The following is a 22111-nucleotide window of genomic DNA, read 5'->3' as shown; positions in this document are numbered from 1 at the left end:
TCCTCATAATAAAACTTTAATACATTAAGGACAAGTATAAAAAAAAAATTCTTTGAAAAGTTCAACATATGATTATTATTAAAATATTAAACTTTAATATAATATAACTTTTGATGTAGATGTCAGTTTGTAATAAAATTAGTATTTTTAGAATTCTCTCATCAAGATCTATCAAATAAGATCTATGTTGACTGTGAAATTCTTAAAAAAAAAAAAAAATTATTACCGTTGAAATTGATATAAACAATAACAGTAACATGTTATTTTGTCTCACAGTAACATGTTACTTTGTCTAATAATAATATGTTAGTCTGATTCACAGTATTATGCTACTCTGGCAATACTATCCAAGAAAATATATATATATATATATATAGATTCTACTTTGTTTTTACTCAATTATGTCTTTTCTCTTTAGGGGGTTTATGAAGCAAAATAAATTCGGTTGTTATTTAATGCTCAAAAAATGTGCCAAATGTTTGTGTAAAAACTTAACACGTGTCCGCTCTCAAATTATCAAGTGAATATAGATAAAATCAAATAACTCAACTTTAATGACTAACAAATATTAGAAGCTCCACCATTAAAGCCTAATAACTATTAATTAATAGAATTTAGCAATTGAAAAGTCTCAAACCACATCTCTTTGTTTTCTCAAATGTTTCATTTTTTTGGTTCATGCATTCATTTTAATATTGATAGAGAATTGGACGTGTGGAAGAGTAAGCAACATTAAAATTATATAATGAGATAAGTAATTGTTGTGATGAAAAATAAAAGTTATCTTCCTTTTCTATGGCAATTTATCTAGTTATATTTTCAATTAAAATGCCGGGTGTGTTTCTACATCATCATTGAACATTGCTTTTATTTTCTTAAATACTTTGTCTCACAATTGTTTGTGTTTTGTGTTATGAAATTTATTACATTTATGTTTGCTAAAGCTATTAAATGGACCTAATGCAAGAAATGTAGACTATTTCAATGTGATTTTCGAGATTAGAAATACAAAAAATAAACACAAAAAGTATATGAATAGACAAGATTTTACAAAATTTATTTGTGAATCTCACTTCTTGAAAATCCTATAATTCATTTATTTTTTGTATTATATTTTATGTTTGGTTTCTATATTTTTTTATATAGTTTTCTTTGTTTTCTTTAAAAGTTTACTTTTAAAAATTAATAAATAAATAAGTAAATCATTTTCTATTTCAAACAATTTTTATTTTATTTTTTATTTTTTCTTAAAGTAGTTTTAGTTTTAGGCAATTACTTACTTTTTTCTTTTTTCTTTTTTCTTTTTCTATATATTGTAATTTTGTGCATTTTAAGTGTATGATGTTTTTACTAATACACTCGGAGATGCACTGTGAAACAAGTATCATGCAAAAATCAAGTAAGAAGAAGAAAAATAAATAAAACAATACGATATATGTGGAGCAAAGGTGAAAGATCAAAACTCTCAAAGCAAGCAAGTAGAATAGAATGTTTAACAATAGACATTTGAAAATTTACAATAAAATTTTATGACTTTTCTTTTTGTTAAGAAAATTCTATTTGGTACTAGCTAAATAAAATGCTTTTAAAATAGTTTTTTTTTTTTAATTTGAAATTAAAACTATAGTAAATTTATGTAAGTATAATTGCTAATCACATTTTTTACTTAATGTATAACATTATATTGACTACCTTTTTCAGATTTATTTTATTAAGTATTTATATAGAAGTAAAAAAAATGTCGTTAAGAATACATTTTTCCTCAAGTTAGTTATAAATTTTGCCCATACATTATTTTTAAATTTTGAATAAAAGCAAACATAAAATAATTGATTGAAAATATGCTGCATTTGTTATATTTATTTTTCTGTGTGAAAAAAAAGAGACATTTAAAAATCGCAATTCACATATATACAAATAATTATAAACATGGGAGAAACACTAGTTTCATTAAGGTTGAAAGTTGTAATTCTTTTTTTTTCATTTTTTTAACCCACAAGAGTTGTGGGAGTTCCAATATCCCAATCTTAATTTGTAATTTTTTGATTTTAAAAAAAAAAGAAAACCTCAGCATTTATTGACTTCTCCCAACCTGTAAGCCTTTTTAACTTTTTCCATACCTACTGCTACACTTTTCCCATACATTATGATTAATGATGAGATTGTTAAATTATTTTTATAAAAAATCTAAAAAAAATAATTTTGTATATTAAAAAATATGTAAAACAAATATAAATTCTTATTAAATCTATCTATCTATCTATTATATAAATAAAATGGGGTTTCTAACCACAAATATTGTGGGAGCTCCAGTATCTCAAACTGAAATTTCTAATTTTTTTATAGCGATTCTGGGTTTTGACCCGACCTTTGAGGTATTCTAGACTCGGGTTTTGTGATTGAATATTATATCTATGTCTTGTTTTTCCCCTTTGACTCTTTGTATTCGAGTTTTGGAACTTGTTGGGCGAGTTTAGAACAGGTTGGTTGTTAATTGGTTTAGATTGTTGTTGCCCAGATTTTGGCATCTTCGCTCGAGCGAGGCTTCTTACGCTCGAGCAAGCTTTTTGTAATTTGCTTCTTCGCTCGAGCGAGATTTCTTATGCTCAAGCGAGAATTAGGAGTTCTCAGGTTTCTTTCCAGACGCAGCTTTTCTAAGGATGGTGGAGTTCTTCGCTCGAGCGAGGTTTCTTGCGCTCGAGCGAGCTTGTGTTATTTGTTCCTTCGCTCGAGCGAGGCTTGTTGCGCTCAAGCGTGCGTGTCCGTCTATGGCAGACCTGAAGCTTTGTGTTCTGCACTCGAGCGACGCTTCTTGCGCTCAAGCGAGGTCATTTGTTGTGTCTGGTCGCTCGAGCGACAACTTCTTCGCTTAAGCGAAAACCGCGTATATTAGTTCACAGCAGAGATATTTTTACTTCACTTTTTGATTTCTTTTCATCCCAAAACCCTAATCCGACACACTCTCTCTCTAAAACACTCCCTTTCTCTACAAATACACATTGATTTGGGGTTCTCTCAACCCTAGTCCCTTTATTAAAAAGATAAAGCATTGTGTGGGCTTCTATTTCATCCAAGCAAAATCGAGTTTGGTCATCTTTGAGGATCTCCTTCTTCTCTTTTGAGCTTTTACACTTGAGGTAGGGATGTTCTACACTTTGTTATGAATTTTAACTTAGTTATTCATTGTTATGAAAACATGGTGAGATTTGGAATGTTTGGAGAAAACCTAAGGTTTAGATTCAAATTTATGAAAGAGGGGTTTCTATGTGTTGTTGTATATTTGACCGTGGGGTTGGGATAAGAGGTGGTTTTGTGTTAAAATAGGTAAATTTGACCTTTGGGTTAGTATTGGAGAAAGGGGGAAATTTGCCCTAGTATGAGCTAAATAATTATTTGGTATAATTAATGGAATTGGTGTGAGAAATATGAAATTGGGAAGTTGTGTGAATGAATGGTGTATTTAGATTTGTTTAATCACTCACCTATGGAAAATTTGATAATTTATCTGTTGATAAATAATATATTTGTTTATAAATATTTGTTTGGGGCTATCGGTGGAGGATAGTCATGATTGTTGTAGAAATTGTATGTGGATTAGGTGAATTGAAACTAATCAATTGAATTATGTCATTGAATATAACGGTGTAAGTAAAACATTGAATATGTGTTGTGAATAGTCATTGCATATAATAATGTTTTTAAATACATTGTATATGTATCATTGTTTTGGAGGAGATAGGGGATGGACTCCATTCATAATTAAGTTGGCCAGAGTGTCCAGGGTAAAAATTCCGAAATCTTGTTCATATATGGGTGTCGGTTCCTTCGGATGAAAATTCCGTAAAATGGCAATACTTCATATCTTGTGCATATATGGGTGTCGGTTCCCTCGGATGAAAATTCCGTTAAATGGCAAAATTGAAGTGTTTAAATAATAGTAGTATTGAGTTGTGAATCACTGAGTTTTAGCCTCATTTTAGATTGTTTAGATAACAATGAGCTTGTTTCATGAATTGACTTGGAATTAATTGAATTAATATGAAACGAATTTTTGGAAATAGATCAAGTTATGGGTATTAGTATTGAAAGGTCATGGGAAGAAAGTAAGTTGGTTATGAATGTGGAATATTTATCTAGCACTTATATCTTAGTTAAACCTCATATACTATGTTAGTCTATCTCTACTGGGTTTTGGCTCACCCTACTTGGGAAACCATTTTCAGGTACGAGTGTCATGCTCCCTTCGAAGACGTAGCTTGGGAGGACTTAGGAGTTGGAAACTCTATTATGTTATTTGTCGTTTAGATGTTTAAATGTTTATTCAAGCTAAGGGCTTTACACGTATTGAGCTTATGACTCTTTCTTTTGTTGTAACCAAGTAATGTCTTGGAAAGATGTAAGCCCGAAGGGCATTCGCTTATATTAAACTCTTTTGTATTATTACTTCATGTAATGAAAGGATTACTTACACTCTGATTTATGTAATTGTTATTTATGTTGTTGTGGATCATATCTATGGTATTATATTTTGGGGGCGTTACATTTTTTATTATAAAATTTTTTCAAAATCCATCATAGCTCTCATTCAAGCAAATAATAATAATAATAATAATAATAATAATATCTCTTGATTTATGACTTTCAAATGGAAAGTATATTAAATATATCAAATAAAAAATATAATGTATATTGTAGCACTTGAGCCCTTTAAAGCTTTTAGTAAATGTATTTGAACCCTTTATTTTATTTTGGGAATCTTTGGTGTTGTTGTACCTTAGTTTTGGAGGTGTACAAATTGATTTAAACTTGTTGGGATTTCTCGTTCACGCTCGTTCGCATTGAAAAGTTGTTTGGAAACATGAAAATCATGTTCTGGGGTCGACACCGGTCTTGGTGGTGTCGACACCTTCTCTTTTGTTTGCCACAAGGGTCGACACCAAAGCTGGGAAGGGTCGACCCTTGTTCTGAATTTGTTCACTGCATTTTGGTGTCGACACCGGTCTTAGTGGTGTCGACACCTTCTCTTTTTATTGGCCGCAAGGGTCAACACCAATATGAGGAAAGGCCGACCCTTGTTCTGAAATTACCCACTGCATTTTGGTGTCAACACCAGCCTAGGGAAGGGGCGACACCTGCAGTGCAGTCACACTTAGTGTTCCAGATTTCTTCTTGGGTGTCAACACTTGTGTTGTGAAGGGTCGACACTTGCGACTTTTTCCCAGATTTTTCTCACGGTTTGGACCTACTTTTTTGGGGATATTTTGGCTAGATATTTTGAATTGACTTTGGGGCTTATATCTATTTTTGACCTAGTACTGTATAAAGGCCCTCACTTGACCTTTTCTCTCACTTTTCTTCCCTTTCCTCCCTCTAAACCGTGAAACACCTTCTCTCTCTCTCAAAAAGGCACTTTTCATGCATAGATTCTTAGATCTACTTGCTTGAAGACCTCTACTCACCTTGCTCCTTTGAGATAAAGTGTAGAGCTTGTTGAGGGCTTCATTTTGATCGGAGCAAAGCTTGGTTTCTCCTCCGTCGACTTTTGGGTTTTTCTTCCTTCTTCCCCTTCTAAACTTGAGGTAGGGATATTCTACTCTCTTATATGGGTTTTAACATAGATATTGTCATCTTGTATAGATAGTGTGACTTGAGAAGGTTTTTGGTAAATTTTTGGTTAGTTCCTATGTATATAAAAGAGGGGTTTCCTATTTGAGTCCTTTATGGGCATGAGGAGTCTTGAATATGTTAAGGCTTGAGAGAAATTGATGAAATTTGGTCTTTGGTATAATATTTGATAAAGGGGGAGATTTGCCCTAATTTGATTAAATAAGTTATTTTGTATAAATAACGAGATGGGTTCGGAAATTTTGGAATTGAAGGAACATGTGATTAAATGTTATGGTTGGAATTATGAGTTACTCGCCTTTGGAAAAGTTGATAAATTATCTATTGTTATATTTATTTATCTGTTTAGAAATATCTGCTTTGGGCTATTGGTGGAGGATAACCATGATTATTGTAGAAATTACATGATGATTAGGCAAATTGAAACTAATCGATTGGTTTATGTCATTGAATATGACGGTTGGATTTACACGTTGAATATATGCTTTAATTGATCATTGTCTATGACAAGTTGTTTAAATACATGGCATATGTATTTTGTCTGGAAGAAGAAAGGGGATGTACTCCATAGTTTGGGAGGAGATAGGGGATGTACTCTCAAACCTGTTTGGGAGGAGATAGGGGATGGACTCCATTGACAACTAAATTGGCCAGAGTGTCCAGGGTGAAAGTCTCGAAATCTTGCTTACGTTTGCATAATGTAGATGAATTGAAGTATTAAAGTATTCTTAATATGAGTTGTAATCTCATTTTGAATTGAAGCATGGAAGAGTTAATGATATGAGTTGTAGTCTCATTTTAAATTGATTATGATTGAAGTGTTGATAGTTTGAGTTATAATCTCATTTTGAACTATTCGGATAAACAATGAACCATATCTATGAATTGATTTGGATAATGAAACGGAAAGGAATTGAAATATGGTTGTGAATATGGATTGGTTATAGAAGAGATGTACGTTGGGTTATATGAGTTAAACATCTATCAAATGCTAATGTTTTAGTTCATTCTCATATTATGTTTAGCGTATCTCTACTGAGTTTTAGCTCACCCTATATGAGACATCATTTTCAGGTACAGGTGATATGCCGCCTCCAAGGATGTACCTTGGGAGGTTTAGAAGCTGAAGGCTTATTTTTGTAGTTATCTTTTATATTACATGTAATTCGAGCCAAGGGCTTAATATGTTAAGAGTTAGAACTCTCTTTTGTTGAAGCCAAGTGTTGACTTGGAAAGTTGTAAGCCCGTAGGGCATTTACTTTTGTTGTCAACATGTAATATTTTTTTTGTAATGGATACTCTGATAAATGGATACATGTTTATTTCTCCTATGTCTATGGATGTCATGAATGATTGGTTTATATGTATTATTTTGAAGGCGTTACATATATTAATCCATTTCAAAATTCAAATTTGAGGGGCACTAAATATCAAAAGCATTCCATTAACTTAAGTTTAAAATTATAATGATTTTTCCCATAATATATAAATTTTAAATAATGATCTATTCCATGATTTATCTATATATCTATATACTATTATAATTGTAAAATATTATCATTTCATTAAGGTTGAAAGTTGTAATTCTTTTTTCTCATTTTTTTTATTTTGTTTAATTTTTTGTTAATACGTGTTACAATATGATTGGTTTATAAATTAATTTTATATTCTTAAAATAAAATTTCAAATTTAGATTCTTACTTAAATTATGTTACTATAATTGGAATGAGGTCAATATTCATTCCTTAAATTGTGCATCATTTATTAAATTATAAAAAAAAAATTCAAATTTAAATTCTTCTTCAGGTTATATTACTACAATTAGAAGGAGATCAATATTCACATGTGTCATAATGATGTGTAATAATATTATTGGTCTAAATATAATTTGTTTTGAATACATGTGTTCAAATTATTAATCGTATTATTTTTTTATTTTTTTTAATAAAAAAAATTATATCCTTCTAAACTATAAGGACTTGAATAAAAATATTTTTTAATATATATATTTTTTTTAACAAAAGAACAAAACATAACTTTTTTTAGTACTTACCAAACATAGTGGATTTTGTTAGATTTTTTATTTATTTATTTCAATTGTCAATTAAAGAAATTAAAATAAAGAATAAAGATATTTTTGGCTCAAATTGTTAAAAAGATACTTTTGCTAAAATAAATTGGAAAGAAATATTTATTTTTTTTAATTATTAAAAGTGATAGTTTGTTAAACTTTTTTATTAAAAAAAAAAAGAGTTATAGGTGATAATTTATTGTTCATCTAGAATTATTTTCAAATTAAATGAAAATACCATATGAAAATTTTCTTCTTACCTATTTTTATTCAAGTACTTTTATTTTGTAAGAAATTTATTTTTATTCTATTTAATATTTTATTGTAATTTTTAAATTAAAAAGAATTTTTAAAAAATCATAGTTAAATTATTTATGGCATTATAAAAAGTAAATTTTTTTAATATCAATTTAGTGGTAGTTTGGAAAGTGCTAAATAAGTATATTTTTTTACTTTTTACGAACGTATGTATAGAAAAATAGAAATATGATGTGACCTAAAAAAGATAATTAAGGTGGTGTTTGGCAAGTTGGGTTGGGGCTAAAATAATCACAAAAGACAAAACAGACTATTTTAGCCACAACAAACAAAACATCACATCCAACCCATAATCATTACACTCTTCTCTCACAAAAAAAATCAAAAAAGCCAAAAAGCCAAAAAGCCCTTCCAAAACCAAACTTTTTAGCCCATGCTAAAATAGCCAAAAAAGCCAAAAAGCCAAAAAGCCAACCCACTTCCCAAACAGAGGCTAAGTATACTTTTTTACTTTTTTACTTTTTATGAAAAGATGTGTAGAAAAGTAGAAATGTGCATGATCCAAAAAAGATAAAAGGATAAAAAAGCAAACTAATACGACACTTCTCAAACAACCCTAATTCGATGATCTCTTTCTACAAAGTGTATAAATTAAATATTTTAAAGAAAAATTCTATTAGAAATCTTAAGTATATTGTTTTTTCTTTTGTTTATTAATATTAAATTTTTAATTAATTTTATTTATTATTTTAAAAAATAAATTTGCAAATAATTTATATATTTATATATATAATTTTGTTTTGGTTATTCAAGTTATTTGGTGTTTCTACTCAAGTCCACTCAAATTTAATTTGAATTTTTAAATTTCTGCATAGGTCCTCAATTAAAAACTATATTGTTCAATTTTTAAAAAATTTTAAGCTCGACTAAACTTGTTTGGGTTGAACTTACCTAAGTTTGTAATTCTAGCAAGGGAGACTAAAGGTTACATGATTAAATTTGTGACAAATTAAAAATAATAAATAAATTGTGATAAAATTATGGGACTTAAATTGTAAATTTCAATCTTTTTTGATTTCATAATTTACATACAAAAATTTAACTATTTATATTATATTGTATAAAAATATATTATTAATTTTTTTATTAATATAAAAATGTATTATTAATTTAACTACGCACGAATTACCACTAGTAATTGTTATAAAGAAGAAAGGGAGATAAGAAATTTTTCGTGTATCAAAATCCAAAGAATAAATTGGAGGCATATAACTAGTCATGGTAAAATGAGAATACTTTTTTTTACAATACCAAAATTGTTCCTAAATTGTAATAGACGTTGGCATTTGGATTATAGTTTGAAAATAATAATAACAATAATCTTAAGATTAAAGATTTTAGACAAATCATGTTGGGCTCTCAAAAAAGTGTCATACGAGATATTTAATTATTTATTTAATAGAAAATTTAGTATTTTTAATCTTAACAAAGAGAATTATGGGATCTTTTGAAGAGTTCAACTTTTAACTTTTTATCCATTTTGAATCATAACACCTTTTATATTTTTTACTCATAAAAAATAAAATAAATTAAAAAAATTAATTTTTATCAACTCCTCAAAACACAGATATATAAATTTTGAGTGGAAAAGAGAGCACAATTTCGTGGAAAAAGTGGAAACGACTCTGCCAATAACTGTTTTGAAAGTCGTAATCAAAACAAAGGCATCAGATCAAACCATTTCTACTAGTTCAAAAAAAAAAAAAAAAAAAAAACCATTTCTCTGCTAATGTTAAACACATAATAAGCAAAATGCTATAACTAAAGATTACAGAAACCCTCTCAGTTCCACTGTACTTCAACTTTTTCGCAGCTTCTGCTCTGCGCACACAACCATGGCCAAACCCTACACCTGTCCTCCCCAAGGTAACCTCTCTCTCTCTCTCTCTCCCTCTCTCTCTCTCTCTCTCTCTCTCTCACATATTGGATTGTATTGTGTCTGTGTCTGAGGGAGAGCTCATGTTATAGTCTTTATTGCAGCTTTTTACTGGAAGTGAATCAACCTTTTTAGAGGCTTTAGTTGGGAGAAGAAGAGGAAGATTGAGTGAGTGCTGTGAAATGAGTGGTGCGTCATCGTCCGTGGCGGCGGCAGGGGTGGGGATACGGCCTCCGTTCACGGCGGCGCAGTGGCAGGAGCTGGAGCATCAAGCTCTGATTTACAAATACCTACTCGCCGGACTACCTGTTCCTCCAGACCTCCTCATCCCCATTCGTCGTAGCCTCGAATCTATTTCTGCTAGGTTCCTTCACCACTCCAGCTGTAAGAAATCAAAACACCTCTCTTTTTCTCGCTCTATTATATTTATTTATCATAGTTTAGAATTGATGTGCAATCTCATTGATCGTGGTGAGTTTGGTTACTTTGTTGTTATCTCATTAGATGACAACTCAGTGCTCTTCTTTAATTCTCTCTTTATTTTGGTTTTAGGTTGTGCTTTTTTGCTTTGACTCTCTCTCTCTCTCTTAAATTAAGTTTCTTGGTATGCTTGCTTTATCTTTTAGAATTCTGAACAGCATTTGTGGTATTTGACATGCGTGACTGTTCAATGCTGATTTCATTTCCATGACATAATCAATTTTGTAATCTGAACATGAAAATATTCAAGAATTTTACTTTTCCATTAGGTGGGTAATCTGTTGCTTGCATCTATTATGAATAACAATTTTTGCCTTCTGTTTAGCAATCGTATGATGAACCCTTTATTTTGTATGTTTAACATGTGAAGGGTCTTTTATTATTGGAAATATAGTTTCATTATTGGAACTGATCAACTACTTCATTTTTAATTTTATTTTAGTGGTGAATCTCTTTGATGGATTGATTCATTCTATGTTGTGGCTTAACTCTGGGGGCTAAACTTCGCTCTTCATTTGCAGTAGGCTATTGTTCCTATTATGGGAAGAAAATAGACCCGGAGCCAGGTAGGTGCCGGAGGACGGATGGAAAGAAGTGGAGGTGCTCTAAAGATGCATATGTGGACTCCAAATACTGTGAGCGGCACATGAACCGAGGCCGCAACCGTTCAAGAAAGCCTGTGGAATCTCAATCTACCTCTCAGTCGTTGTCAACTGTGGTATCACACAGTGCTACTGGGAGTAGTAGTGGGCGTGGTAGCTTCCAAAACCTGCCTTTGCACTCCATTGTTAATAATGAGAGCTCGTTGCTTGCAAGCAATACATCAAAGTTGCAGAGGGAGCCTGTCTCCTATGGGATTAATGACAAAGAGTACAGGTACCACTGCTCTTTCCCTTGTGAGATTATGTTAAATGGGCATCCTCAGATTTGCTTCCCTTTCATTCATTCTTAGTATGTGATAAATGATATATGTGCGTAAACAAAATAAGGACAAACACACTAAGCAGAAGGAAACCAAAGACTTGATTGAGAAAGAATGCTAGCAAATGATTTGAAGAGGGAGAACTTATGATATAGATAAATATCAGTATATTTCACCTTTATTGCAAACAAAATAAGGACAAATACCCTAAGCATAAGGAAACCAAAATTTTGAACAAGGAAGAATGTTAGGCAATAATTTGAAGACAGAGAGCTCGTGATATAGATAAATATAATCAATATGTTTCACCTTTGTTGCAGTGCGGAATTTAGTTAGCCAAGGGAAAGCAAATTGTTTGAAGAATACTTCGTAGTGTTCAAACAACCACAACAAAGGGAAAACAGAAGACAAGATGGGCATCAATCATAGGGTTTCTTCGATTTGAATGAACAAAATTAATAAAGGCAAGACAAAGTGCATGAAGAAAAAATCTCTAAAGATCTTAAGCCGATTGCTGTCGTTCCTTTTGAGTTTATGCTCATCATTTCATGTAATCTAAGGGCCTAAAGTTACTTTCATCACTTAGGCTGTCAAGTGTCTAGCATGTGATAACTTAAGTGGATATGGTGATCCCACATCAAGACTGAAACTACATCAAAATGATATAAAAATATCGAAAAGTAAAAAAATAAAAACAATAATGATTATTATATATATATATTTAGTATGATACTAACAGTTTAAATCTACCCTAGTTTTTTTAGTTCACCTGAACAACAGCGCTACAAAGAATCCATCCTTGGTTACCGTCGCAAAGCATTGCACTACAATTCTTGCTCCTTCTATGTCATGCCATGTTGAATAATGCATACTTCTCCTGAACCCCATTGTACATTGAGCTTCATGCTCCAAAGTCTTTAATGAATTCATTGCTTATTTTTTTAAATCTCTGGGCCTACTACTAGTTGCTTCCCAATTGTACTCCTGCTTCCTTACCTCATTATTTGACTAGACAACTTCAGAAGGCCACTGAATTGAGTTCTCTATTGTACTCTGTTTTGTGGTTTATATCTCAATCTGTGACTAATATGCTGGATTGTTTTTCAATATGAATAAATTAGAATCATGTATGTACTCTAGTTGATAGAAAAAACAAGGATGAATTGCTTATTAAAAGTTTTACTGATTCAAAGATGGTTAAGCACTGTCTTGACTTAATAGCTTGTCCTTGGAACATATAGTATAATTTTTCATAGAAAGGGGCAAAGTAAATGTAGCCAAAAATCAGTATGGTCAATATTGCAAGGGCTGCATTTTGCTAAAATCATGGCCGTAAACACTTCCAAGTACCAAAACTGGACCGGCTGGGAAAGATCTTTGTTGTAAACTGAATAAGGATCATGTACTAAACAAGAATGAGGATATATTAAGTTGGTTGCTTTTCCTCCTAACACTACTAAGATATTTAGACCATCAATCATCTGGTCAAATGAATGTTCTAGAAAACAATTGGAAGATAATAATGTGGCTGTCAAAGGCATGAGAGGTGGTGATATAGGTAGCGTCAAGAGTATGAATTAAGTCTTGACTAAGGGAAAAAAGAATAGATTATTTTCTCTTGATAAAGATGATGAGGTTGTCTGTTACTAACTATTTGATACTATAGATCAATTCAAATTCTTAGGATAAAGATGCCAGCTTATGTAGGGTTTCAAGTATGAGTTAGTGGTGTGTAATCCTTGTAGAGCACAGGTGCGAAGTGTTGGCCTGACCCCTTATAAACAGGACCCCACTAGTGGAGGGGTTGATAAGAAGAAATTTGAAAGGATTGTGGTACTACAAATCTAGGTGGGGAGTTCAATCCTTTGTTCGTTGGGAGATTCAGCATAATAAACCAGACTGGCAAAATGAACAAGAGATGGAGGCCATGGCTTACCCTAAGAACCATCTTAGTTTTGAGAAACCCCTTTTAATCAGAATGGTGAATTGCATCACTTTCCATAAATTGTCCCCATAAAATATCTTCACTTCGATGAAATTTTGATTATAGAAACAAAATTATGGTTGATACACGCGATGCCCTAATTCTCCATAGTTTATGCCGTTTCGGTCGGTTTTGGAGGAAATTGCATATGACATTTAAAATAATACCCTGCTGCAGTCCATAAGAAGATTAGGAAATAGTAAAAACAAAATTAGAAATTGTGTGGTTTCAAGTTGAATCCTTTTGGGACCAATTGGAATAATGTGTAATCATGTATTATGGTTATTTAGGTTAGATATTAATCTGCTTTGTTTCCCATACCTTCCTTAAGCACTTTGTATGTAGTTACTGTTCACAACACTCAAAACAGCCTCAAATAGGCCCTAAGATTAATATCTAACCTAGATAATCCTACTCAGCAACAAAAGGCTCCTTTCTGATGGCATACATCCAAGTTGGGCTCAATACTAGTAGGTGAGTGTTCTGGGCACTTGGTCTACGTCACATCCCTTGAAACAATCCTACTTGGCGTGAAGCTTTGAAGATTTTAAATTCAATGATGTGATTCCCCCTTTCTTCCTCTCTGGTTGTCACTTTTTAGTTTTGTTTCGAGTACAAAATAAGAATTAAAGGACTCGTTTCAGCTCAAAGCAGTTAAATTGTTCTACTGCCCCATCCATGAATTGTTGGAACTCGGGTTGGTGTTGGGAGTGGATGAAATTCATATTTTGGTAGATATATCTCTTCTGGCTAGCATTCTTGCTTATGTTCCATTGGTGTATATAGCGGAATTGACATACAATCTGATCATATCGTCTAGCTGATGGAAATTGAAATTGAAATTAAAACTTGGGTTCCCTCTGCAAACTCAAAAAATGCAGGTATCCCCACGAAGTGAATCCTGAAGTAGATCAACTAAATTTTCATCCAGAAGGTTCACGAAGTGTCCAGGTCCTTGGCATAGACCGTAATGTAGACAACACATGGCATCCCATGCCATCATGTGTTCAGGTAGACCCCTCTCCAAATCCAAGTTATGGTGCTTATTTGCAAAGCAACTCCTGTCAACCACACATGCTGCAGGATTTTGAATCGATGAGCAATGCTGCAATGTCAAGACAGCGGCAACAATATTGCTTCTTTGGCAGCGAGTTTGGTTCACCTGGTCCTGTGAAACAGGAGAGCCATGCTGTAAGACCTTTCTTGGATGATTGGCCCAAAGCAAGAGATTCATGGACCGATCCTGATGATCAGAGATATGACAAGAGTACATTCTCCACCACTCAGCTATCAATCTCTGTTCCAATACCTCTGTCTGAAATCTCTGACAGGAGTCCTCATTCCCCAAATGGTGAGTCAACTCTCAACCATATTGCTTTTGCCAACCCCCTTGGAGTCGGGGGAAAAAAAATCTAAAAATAGAATGAATTTCTAAATCACTCTCTTTTTGTATGTTGGGTGCAGATGCTTAAAGAAGCCGACAACAGTAATCCCTCTGGGATGTGGGATGTCTTATGAATTTACTTGTGTACTTTTGAGAAGGTACTTTGCTGCCTTCTTTCGGAACTTACATATCCTTTGTGTTAAACTTTGGGTTGACTAGCATAGTTACGGTGGTTGGTCTGTAATATTTGCTGGAACTGTTTGTGTTCAAAACATATGCATGCTTTTATTCTTCTATCTAGGATAGAGGCAGTATATTTGAAGGCATCCAAAATAATAAGTCATGTTTTGCTTCTGGAATCTCGATTTTGGTTTTTATAGGGAAATTGTGATTTAACATATCTCCATGTGTGAGTCCTTTATGATCAAGGAAGTCCTAGTTTCCCTACTGGTGCTTTTAGGTCCTTGTGGGGTACCATACTGACACATGATTGTTTTTATGCCCTAACTTTAGTACAGTGATTTACTTGTTTTAGATTAGCACATATGATCACTTCTCTTATACAATCCTAGAACTAGCCAAACCCCAACTTTGCAGCCATCATCGTGATCCCTCAAGGATGTAAACAATGCAACTTGTTTAAACTCTACAGATGATCATGTTATCACAGGTTCAATTACAACATTAATTCATGTCATGCCAACCCTAGGACACTGCAACAACTTTTGCAGCAGAATGAAGATTGTTTTAGATTCTAGTCATGCCTTTCAAACAATGTATATAACAGTAGAAATTTTAATTTTCATTGTTAGAAAGTTACAGAGGCTAAAATTTGACTACTCTAGTAAAAATTATGCCATTGTAGCAAATGTAAGATTTTGATAAGAATGGGTATATTTTGGCTGAAAGTTGTAAGGTTGAAAAGAGGAGAAAAGAAGAAAAAAAATGATGACTATGGTGAGGTTTGTTCAAGGGGGCATGAGTTTTGGTAAAAATGGGATCTTCAATTATGTTGAAAATTGGGTGATTTATGCTATATTTGGATCTTGGATTTGTCAAGGGAAATTAAATTACCTATATATTACCTTCACTATGGGGTAACCAAAAATGATTTATTTTTTACAATGCCGAGGCATTTTCCTTTTATTTTCTCTTTGGGTAATGTTGTGCTGTTGTTTGATTTGATTTGATTAGTAAACATTAATCACACAAGCAAAATTAAAGCCAATCAAACAGAAGCTTGCTGAAAGAACCCAATCGCAAAAAAATATGTTTTGAAATCCACTTAACTAAGGCCCTGTTTGGGATTAGCTAGTTTGAAATCCACTTAACAATATATATATATATATATATTGATTGGGAAGAGTTTAAAAAAATAAAAATAAAACTAAAGAAGGTCAATTTTTGCACCAAACAAAAAAAAAAAAATATTTCTCAAGCACATTAGTTTTTTAAGAATTTAAAAAAGACAATGTCAAACTCCTTTCTTTCTTTTGGGTGAATTAAGTCATATTTGTAATCAAACTCCATCCACTTCACTAGGCCTATTTGGTATCAATTTGAAACGCTGATCATTAGAAAATAGAAAAGAAATTTAAGCATGATTTATCCAATTTTTAGATAATTACAATTTTTGCATTTATTTAAATTATTTTTACTTAATAAATTATAAGTAAAAGTTACATATAACTCCCACAATTTTTTTTTTTTAATTTTTAAAATAACTTTATAAATAAACTTCTTAACATGCACCGAGGAAGGAACCAGGGATGCTACAGCGATCTGTGGTACAGTTTATATTATAGAATTCTTTTTTTTTGAGAGGAAGAACGAAAATATCATTACTAGCTCAAGGCTAAAGCCTTACATAAGCCAACTGGGGGATTGCTCACCCAATTGGAGGGGAGAACTCCATTTAAAAAGGCCCTCGCTGTCCAATGAGCAGCACTATTAGCCTCACGAGGAGTCCAAACAAAGGAGAGATTACATTGTTTAGCTATGATTCTAATATCCCTGATAATAGGAGCACACTCCCATGGAGGATCATCTTCAGACACACACAAACAAATCACAGATTTATTATCCCCCAGCACTATTAGCCTCACGAGGAGTCCAAACAAAGGAGAGATTACATTGTTTAGCTATGATTCTAATATCCCTGATAATAGGAGCACACTCCCATGGAGGATCATCTTCAGACACACACAAACAAATCACAGATTTATTATCCCCAGCAATTTCCACCTGAGAGAGATTCTGCGACCTAGCCATAAGGCATGCCCAGCGAATTGCCAACGCTTCACCCTGCAAGGTTGAGCCCACCTCCTCAAAGCGAGCTGCTCCTTCCACCACTGAGCCACTGCTGTTACGAAAAATCACCGCCACTGAAGCTCTGGAGGTTCTCGGCCTGAGAGCAACATCACAGTTGGCTTTGTATCTGCCCTGTCGAGGGGGTATCCACACTCGATCCGGAGTGCGACGGGAATTCAGCCGAGAGGGAGTAGGACAAGAAGCCTGTAGTGCCAAAGCATGATCACAGGAGTCCTTGGCTGCTCGAAATATGATAGAGTGAGGGTCGATGGGCTGCTGGTTGAAAACCATGTCATTCCGACACTTCCATATATGCCAAGCTAACCAAATTACCCGACAAAAATAATCCACCCTCTCAGACTGATTTGAGATATTCTGATACACTTCACAGGTCCATCTTTGAATCGAAACAATAGGCCTTAGATTTGTCGCAATGTTCAAGCTACTCCCAAACCACATCGCCCGCGTCCAATCGCAACCGCAAATCAAATGCTCTACTGTTTCAGTTTCCCGATTGCAGACTGGACAGAACGCATCCCGAGCACAATGACGTCGGAAAAGGTTAACTTTGGAAGCCAATAGATTTTTACACGCCCGCCACCAGAAGTTCCAGAGCTTTGGAGGTATTGGGAGGGCCCACAAGAATTTCCAGACTTGCTCGGGCATCTGAAATGAGGATGACGGTCGAGTGTGGGAGTGGTGTACTGAGTCCGTGACTGCCACCCGATATCCTGACTTAACTGAGTAGAGTCCTTTCGGATCATGATGCCAAATGAGACGGTCATCTTGAGGCTCAATCGCAATTGGAATCGAACAAATCTTATCCACCTCATCCTTTGAGATCACACTCTGCAGCACATTAACATTCCAGCAGTTGGTATTGTGGTTGATTGCCTCACTCACTTTCGTGAGCTGACAACCCAAAGGTTTCTGAGAATTGACACTGAAGTTTGGAGAGAAAGCTACCCATTTATCATTCCAGAAATTGATGGATTTTCCATTAAAAACTTGCCACCGAACCCCTTTCTGTAACACCTCTCGACCCGCTAGAAGACTGGTCCACGCCCATGATGCCCACGGTCCTTTTCTGGCAGACCAAAAAGTTGACTGAGGGTAATGCCGACCCTTGAAGATTTGGGCACAGAAGGAATTAGGAAACCGACTGAGCCTTCACCCTTGACGAGCTAACAGAGCTCTATTAAAAGAACAGAAATCCCGGAAACCCATTCCGCCTTGGGGTTTAGGCATTGTTAGAGTGTCCCACGCTGCCCAATGAATACCTTTGTTGTCGGAGTCACCTTTCCACCAATAATTGCTCAAAAGTGCATTCAATTCAGAGCACAAATTCTTGGGGAGTAAAAAGCAAGACATTGCATAGGAGGGAATGGCTTGGGCGACTGATTTAAGAAGAATTTCCCGTCCCGCTTGGGACAAAAGTTTAAGCTTCCAACCTTGTAGTTTATCGCGCACCCTTTCCACAATGAAATTATATGTTGCCCATTTGGATCTCCCCCAGAAAGATGGCAAACCCAAATATCTGGATCCCAGATTAGCAGGGGCAATGCGCAGAAGATCAGAAATTTGCCGTTTACATCCTTCACTGGTGTTAGCAGAAAACTGAAGGCCTGACTTATCGAAGTTAAGTTGTTGGCCCGAAGCTTGGCCGTAAATAGCCAAAATTCGGAGGATTTCATGACAGTGAGCCACATCCGCTTTAAGAAATAAAAGAGCATCATCGGCAAAGAAGAGATGTGAAAGTACTGGGCACCCTCGACTGATCTTAATGCCTGAAAACCTACTTGCTGCCAAACTTTTTTGAAGTAGTTTGGATAGCACCTCAATCACCAGTAAGAAAAGGTAAGGAGAGAGAGGGTCCCCTTGGCGAATGCCCCTAGAAGGTGTAAAAGTCGTTCGCAAGCCCCATTTACAACCACAGCGAAGGTAACTGTTGTAATACATTGCATCACCCAGTTAACCCAAATATCATGAAAGCCCATCTTACGCAGAACCGCTTCAAGAAAATCCCATTGAACCCGATCATAAGCTTTGTTAAAGTCGAGCTTTGCAGCCATGGCCGATTGGCGGCCCCGCTTAAGCAATTTAAGGTAGTGAAAGGCTTCATGGGCGACCAGTACATTGTCTTGGATCATACGACCAGGAACAAACGCCGATTGATAAGGGGAAACAATCTTTCCTAAGATTTCTTTCAAGCGATTAGCCAGAATCTTGGTGATGATTTTAAGATTAAAGTTGCATAAGTTGATAGGTCTAAATTGTGAAAGGGATTCAGGAGCTATGACCTTCGGAATCAAAACCAAATTAGTTTGGTTCCACTCTTTCAGCAGAAATCCACCCACAAAGAAATTTCGGATAGCATTACAGACCTCATTCCCAATTTCAGCCCAAAACCGTTGGTAGAAGAACCCCAGATACCCATCTGGTCCAGGGGCTTTGAGAGAGCCCAGTTGGAACACCGCTGATTTAATTTCTTCGTCTGTTACATCCCTGGTTAACCGAGAGTTCATCTCAATAGTGATAACAGAATCCACTCCAGCTAAGGCCTCTTCCATATCCCGACTACCGACCGAAGTGAATAAATCAAGATAGTAAGATTGCAAATGGTGGTCAATCTCCTCATCAGACTCCAGCCACACCCCATTTGCATTCATTGAATGAATCATTTATATAAAAAATTAAATTGATTGGAAATCTATATCTCTATAACAAGAGTACATTTGTTTTTTAAAAATAAACGACTAACATTATCTTGATAATTTTTTTAAAACAGTTTGAATATGATCATGGAGTTTTTGATTTTCAATTAATTTAATTTTTATATGAATGCTATACTCGACAAATTTTAAAATATGAACAAATTCGAATTATCAAAATTTTTTGAAAAAGGCCCCACCCACAGATCGCTGCTGTAGTCACAGCAGGATCCCAAAAGGAAGGGGTATTACTCGATGATCTAACCAAAACCTGACCAAAACTACATACACACCTCCTGTGTTGATTTCAAGAATTTATGCTATTTATGCTTTTACTTTTTATTTGGGAATGAACTATTTAAATAATTTTTAAATTTTTTTTTATAAAAAAATGTATAAAATATAAAAGATATTTAATAATTTATAATAATTTTTTTAAACTAAAATATCTTATTGACAAATGAACCACAATTTTTAATGACTTGTCCAAATTGTATAAAAATCATCCACAAACCACAAATTAAAATAGCAAAACACACAACTTTGCTCTGTTCTCCAAGTATATTTTGACATTGTACTAGGGTATCTGTAATGCTTGTTCTTTTTTTTTTTTATTTATTAAATTTGAGTAAAGATCTAAATTAAAAATTTCATTTGATACCAAACGTTTCAACGCTATAAATTTTAATTTTTTATTAAACAACTGGTTGATCGAGAGGATATTCAAGTTTTTCTCAATCTGGTTGTCCACTAATCGGTCATTCCCTTAAATTGATGAAAAAAGTAAGACTCCCTTCAATTGATACAAATTTAGTAAAATGATTAGAGTATTGTTTTTACAAAATTTTTATCATATTTAAATTTAATAAAAAATTTAAATTTTGGATTGGAGATAGTCTAATATTTACAATTGAAGAACCACTATCAAAACCTAATTTGACATGAATTCCTAAATTTCAATAAACTATTTTATTTTTATTTATTTTTTTAAAACATCGATTACAGCAGGAAGAAAGCTGACTTTTAAGCACCCACATTGTCTATGAGTCTCCGCGAGAGAGAGGGGGAGAGAGAGAGAGAGAGAGAGAGAGAGAGATTCACGCTTTTCTGGTAAATATTGTATTGGCTTTGCTTTGATTTTCAGTGGATTCGCGAGCCATCAACAGCACAAACCTAACACTTCGAGTTTAGAGCACAATCAGGTTTTTTTTTTTTTTTTTTTTTTTAAATAAAAAAATTTATGTGTTAACAATTGAAGCATCTTAAAAAGAGGAAGATGATAGTGTAGCCCGTGTTGGACATTTCATGCCACAGACGAACCGGTCAAAAGATGATCTAGTGACAAAGGGTACGTTTGATTTGTGTTTATAGAGTAATTTTTGAGATAAAAAAGTATAAAAATTTGTTTGATTTGTATTTTTTTAAATATTCTTTCTAAAATAATTTTGGTTTGTTTTGTAGAGTAATTTTTTGAGATAAAAAATATAAAAACTTGTTTAGTTTGTCTTTTTCTAAATATTCTCTCTAAAATAATTTTGGTTTTTTTTATAAAAAGTACAAAAACTTGTTTGGTTTATCTTTTTGTAGAATAGTTTTTGAGATAAAAGTATAAAAACTTGTTTGGTTTGCCTTTTTTGCAAACATGTTTCAAAAGTAATCATGGAAATTGGATAACCAAACATATTTCTCAGAGGTTTTTTGAAAAAATCTTTTTGGTTTATTTACTCTTAAAATAGTGTCTGTAGAGTATATTTTCAAAAAAATTCTCTCAAAATCAAACCAAACAAGGCCAAAGTCTCTGTTTGGCAAGTGAGTTGAGTTTAGGTTGAATTAAAAAAAAGTATAAAAAGATAAAATAGATTAGATAAGAGGGTATTTGATAATTAGATTCAACACTTACAACTGAATACATTAAGTAATAATCAATTAAGCTCGTTTGATAATCACAATTAATATCATTCAAAAATTTAAGTGTCTCTTAAAATGTAGGCTAAAATTTAAGAAAATTTGAAATCATATACTAAAACTTACTTAATTCTGACTGAATTTACAAATATTAAATATAAGCATCAATATACACTATTACAAACTCATCACCACCATCACAACCACCATTATCATGCCACCGCCACTGCTATCACTATCACTATTGCAATCACCACCACCATCATGCCGCCGCCATCACTACCATTATCGCTACTGTCACTACCACCATCGCTACTATCACCATCACCACCACCACCACACCATCACCACCACTATCACTATAACTATTACTGCTACCACCACCACTATCACTATCATGTCGCCGCCGCTACCGCCACCACCACCACCTTCATCACCATTGTTATTGTTACTATAAACACCATCATCATTTTACTACCATTACCATCGCTATTACCACCATCACCACCACTATCACCACCATCA

At 33.6% G+C, this 22111-nt stretch overlaps 1 protein-coding gene across 5 annotated transcripts; it reads left to right on the top strand.

Annotated features, from left to right (window-relative positions):
- Positions 1-9702: 9702 nt before the first annotated feature.
- Positions 9703-15016, top strand: LOC114318391 (growth-regulating factor 3). 5 transcript variants are annotated; one of them, XM_028265286.2, is made up of 6 exons: positions 9703-9880; positions 9995-10274; positions 10892-11246; positions 14158-14287; positions 14360-14627; positions 14741-15016. In XM_028265286.2, exons 2-6 carry the CDS (start codon positions 10073-10075, stop codon positions 14746-14748), a joined length of 963 nt encoding a protein of 320 aa, XP_028121087.2. In that variant the 5' UTR covers positions 9703-9880; positions 9995-10072; the 3' UTR covers positions 14749-15016. The 5 variants fall into 5 exon arrangements, with proteins under 5 accessions (XP_028121087.2, XP_028121085.2, XP_028121086.2 ...); XM_028265284.2 differs by having other exon boundaries at positions 14158-14627; XM_028265285.2 differs by having other exon boundaries at positions 9737-9880; positions 10895-11246; positions 14158-14627.
- Positions 15017-22111: the final 7095 nt, after the last annotated feature.

This window comes from Camellia sinensis, chromosome 13, assembly GCF_055761805.1.
Source record: "Camellia sinensis isolate YWXY chromosome 13, ASM5576180v1, whole genome shotgun sequence".
Classification (NCBI taxonomy): Eukaryota; Viridiplantae; Streptophyta; class Magnoliopsida; order Ericales; family Theaceae; genus Camellia; species Camellia sinensis.
This window is presented reverse-complemented; position numbering and strand designations above follow the sequence as displayed.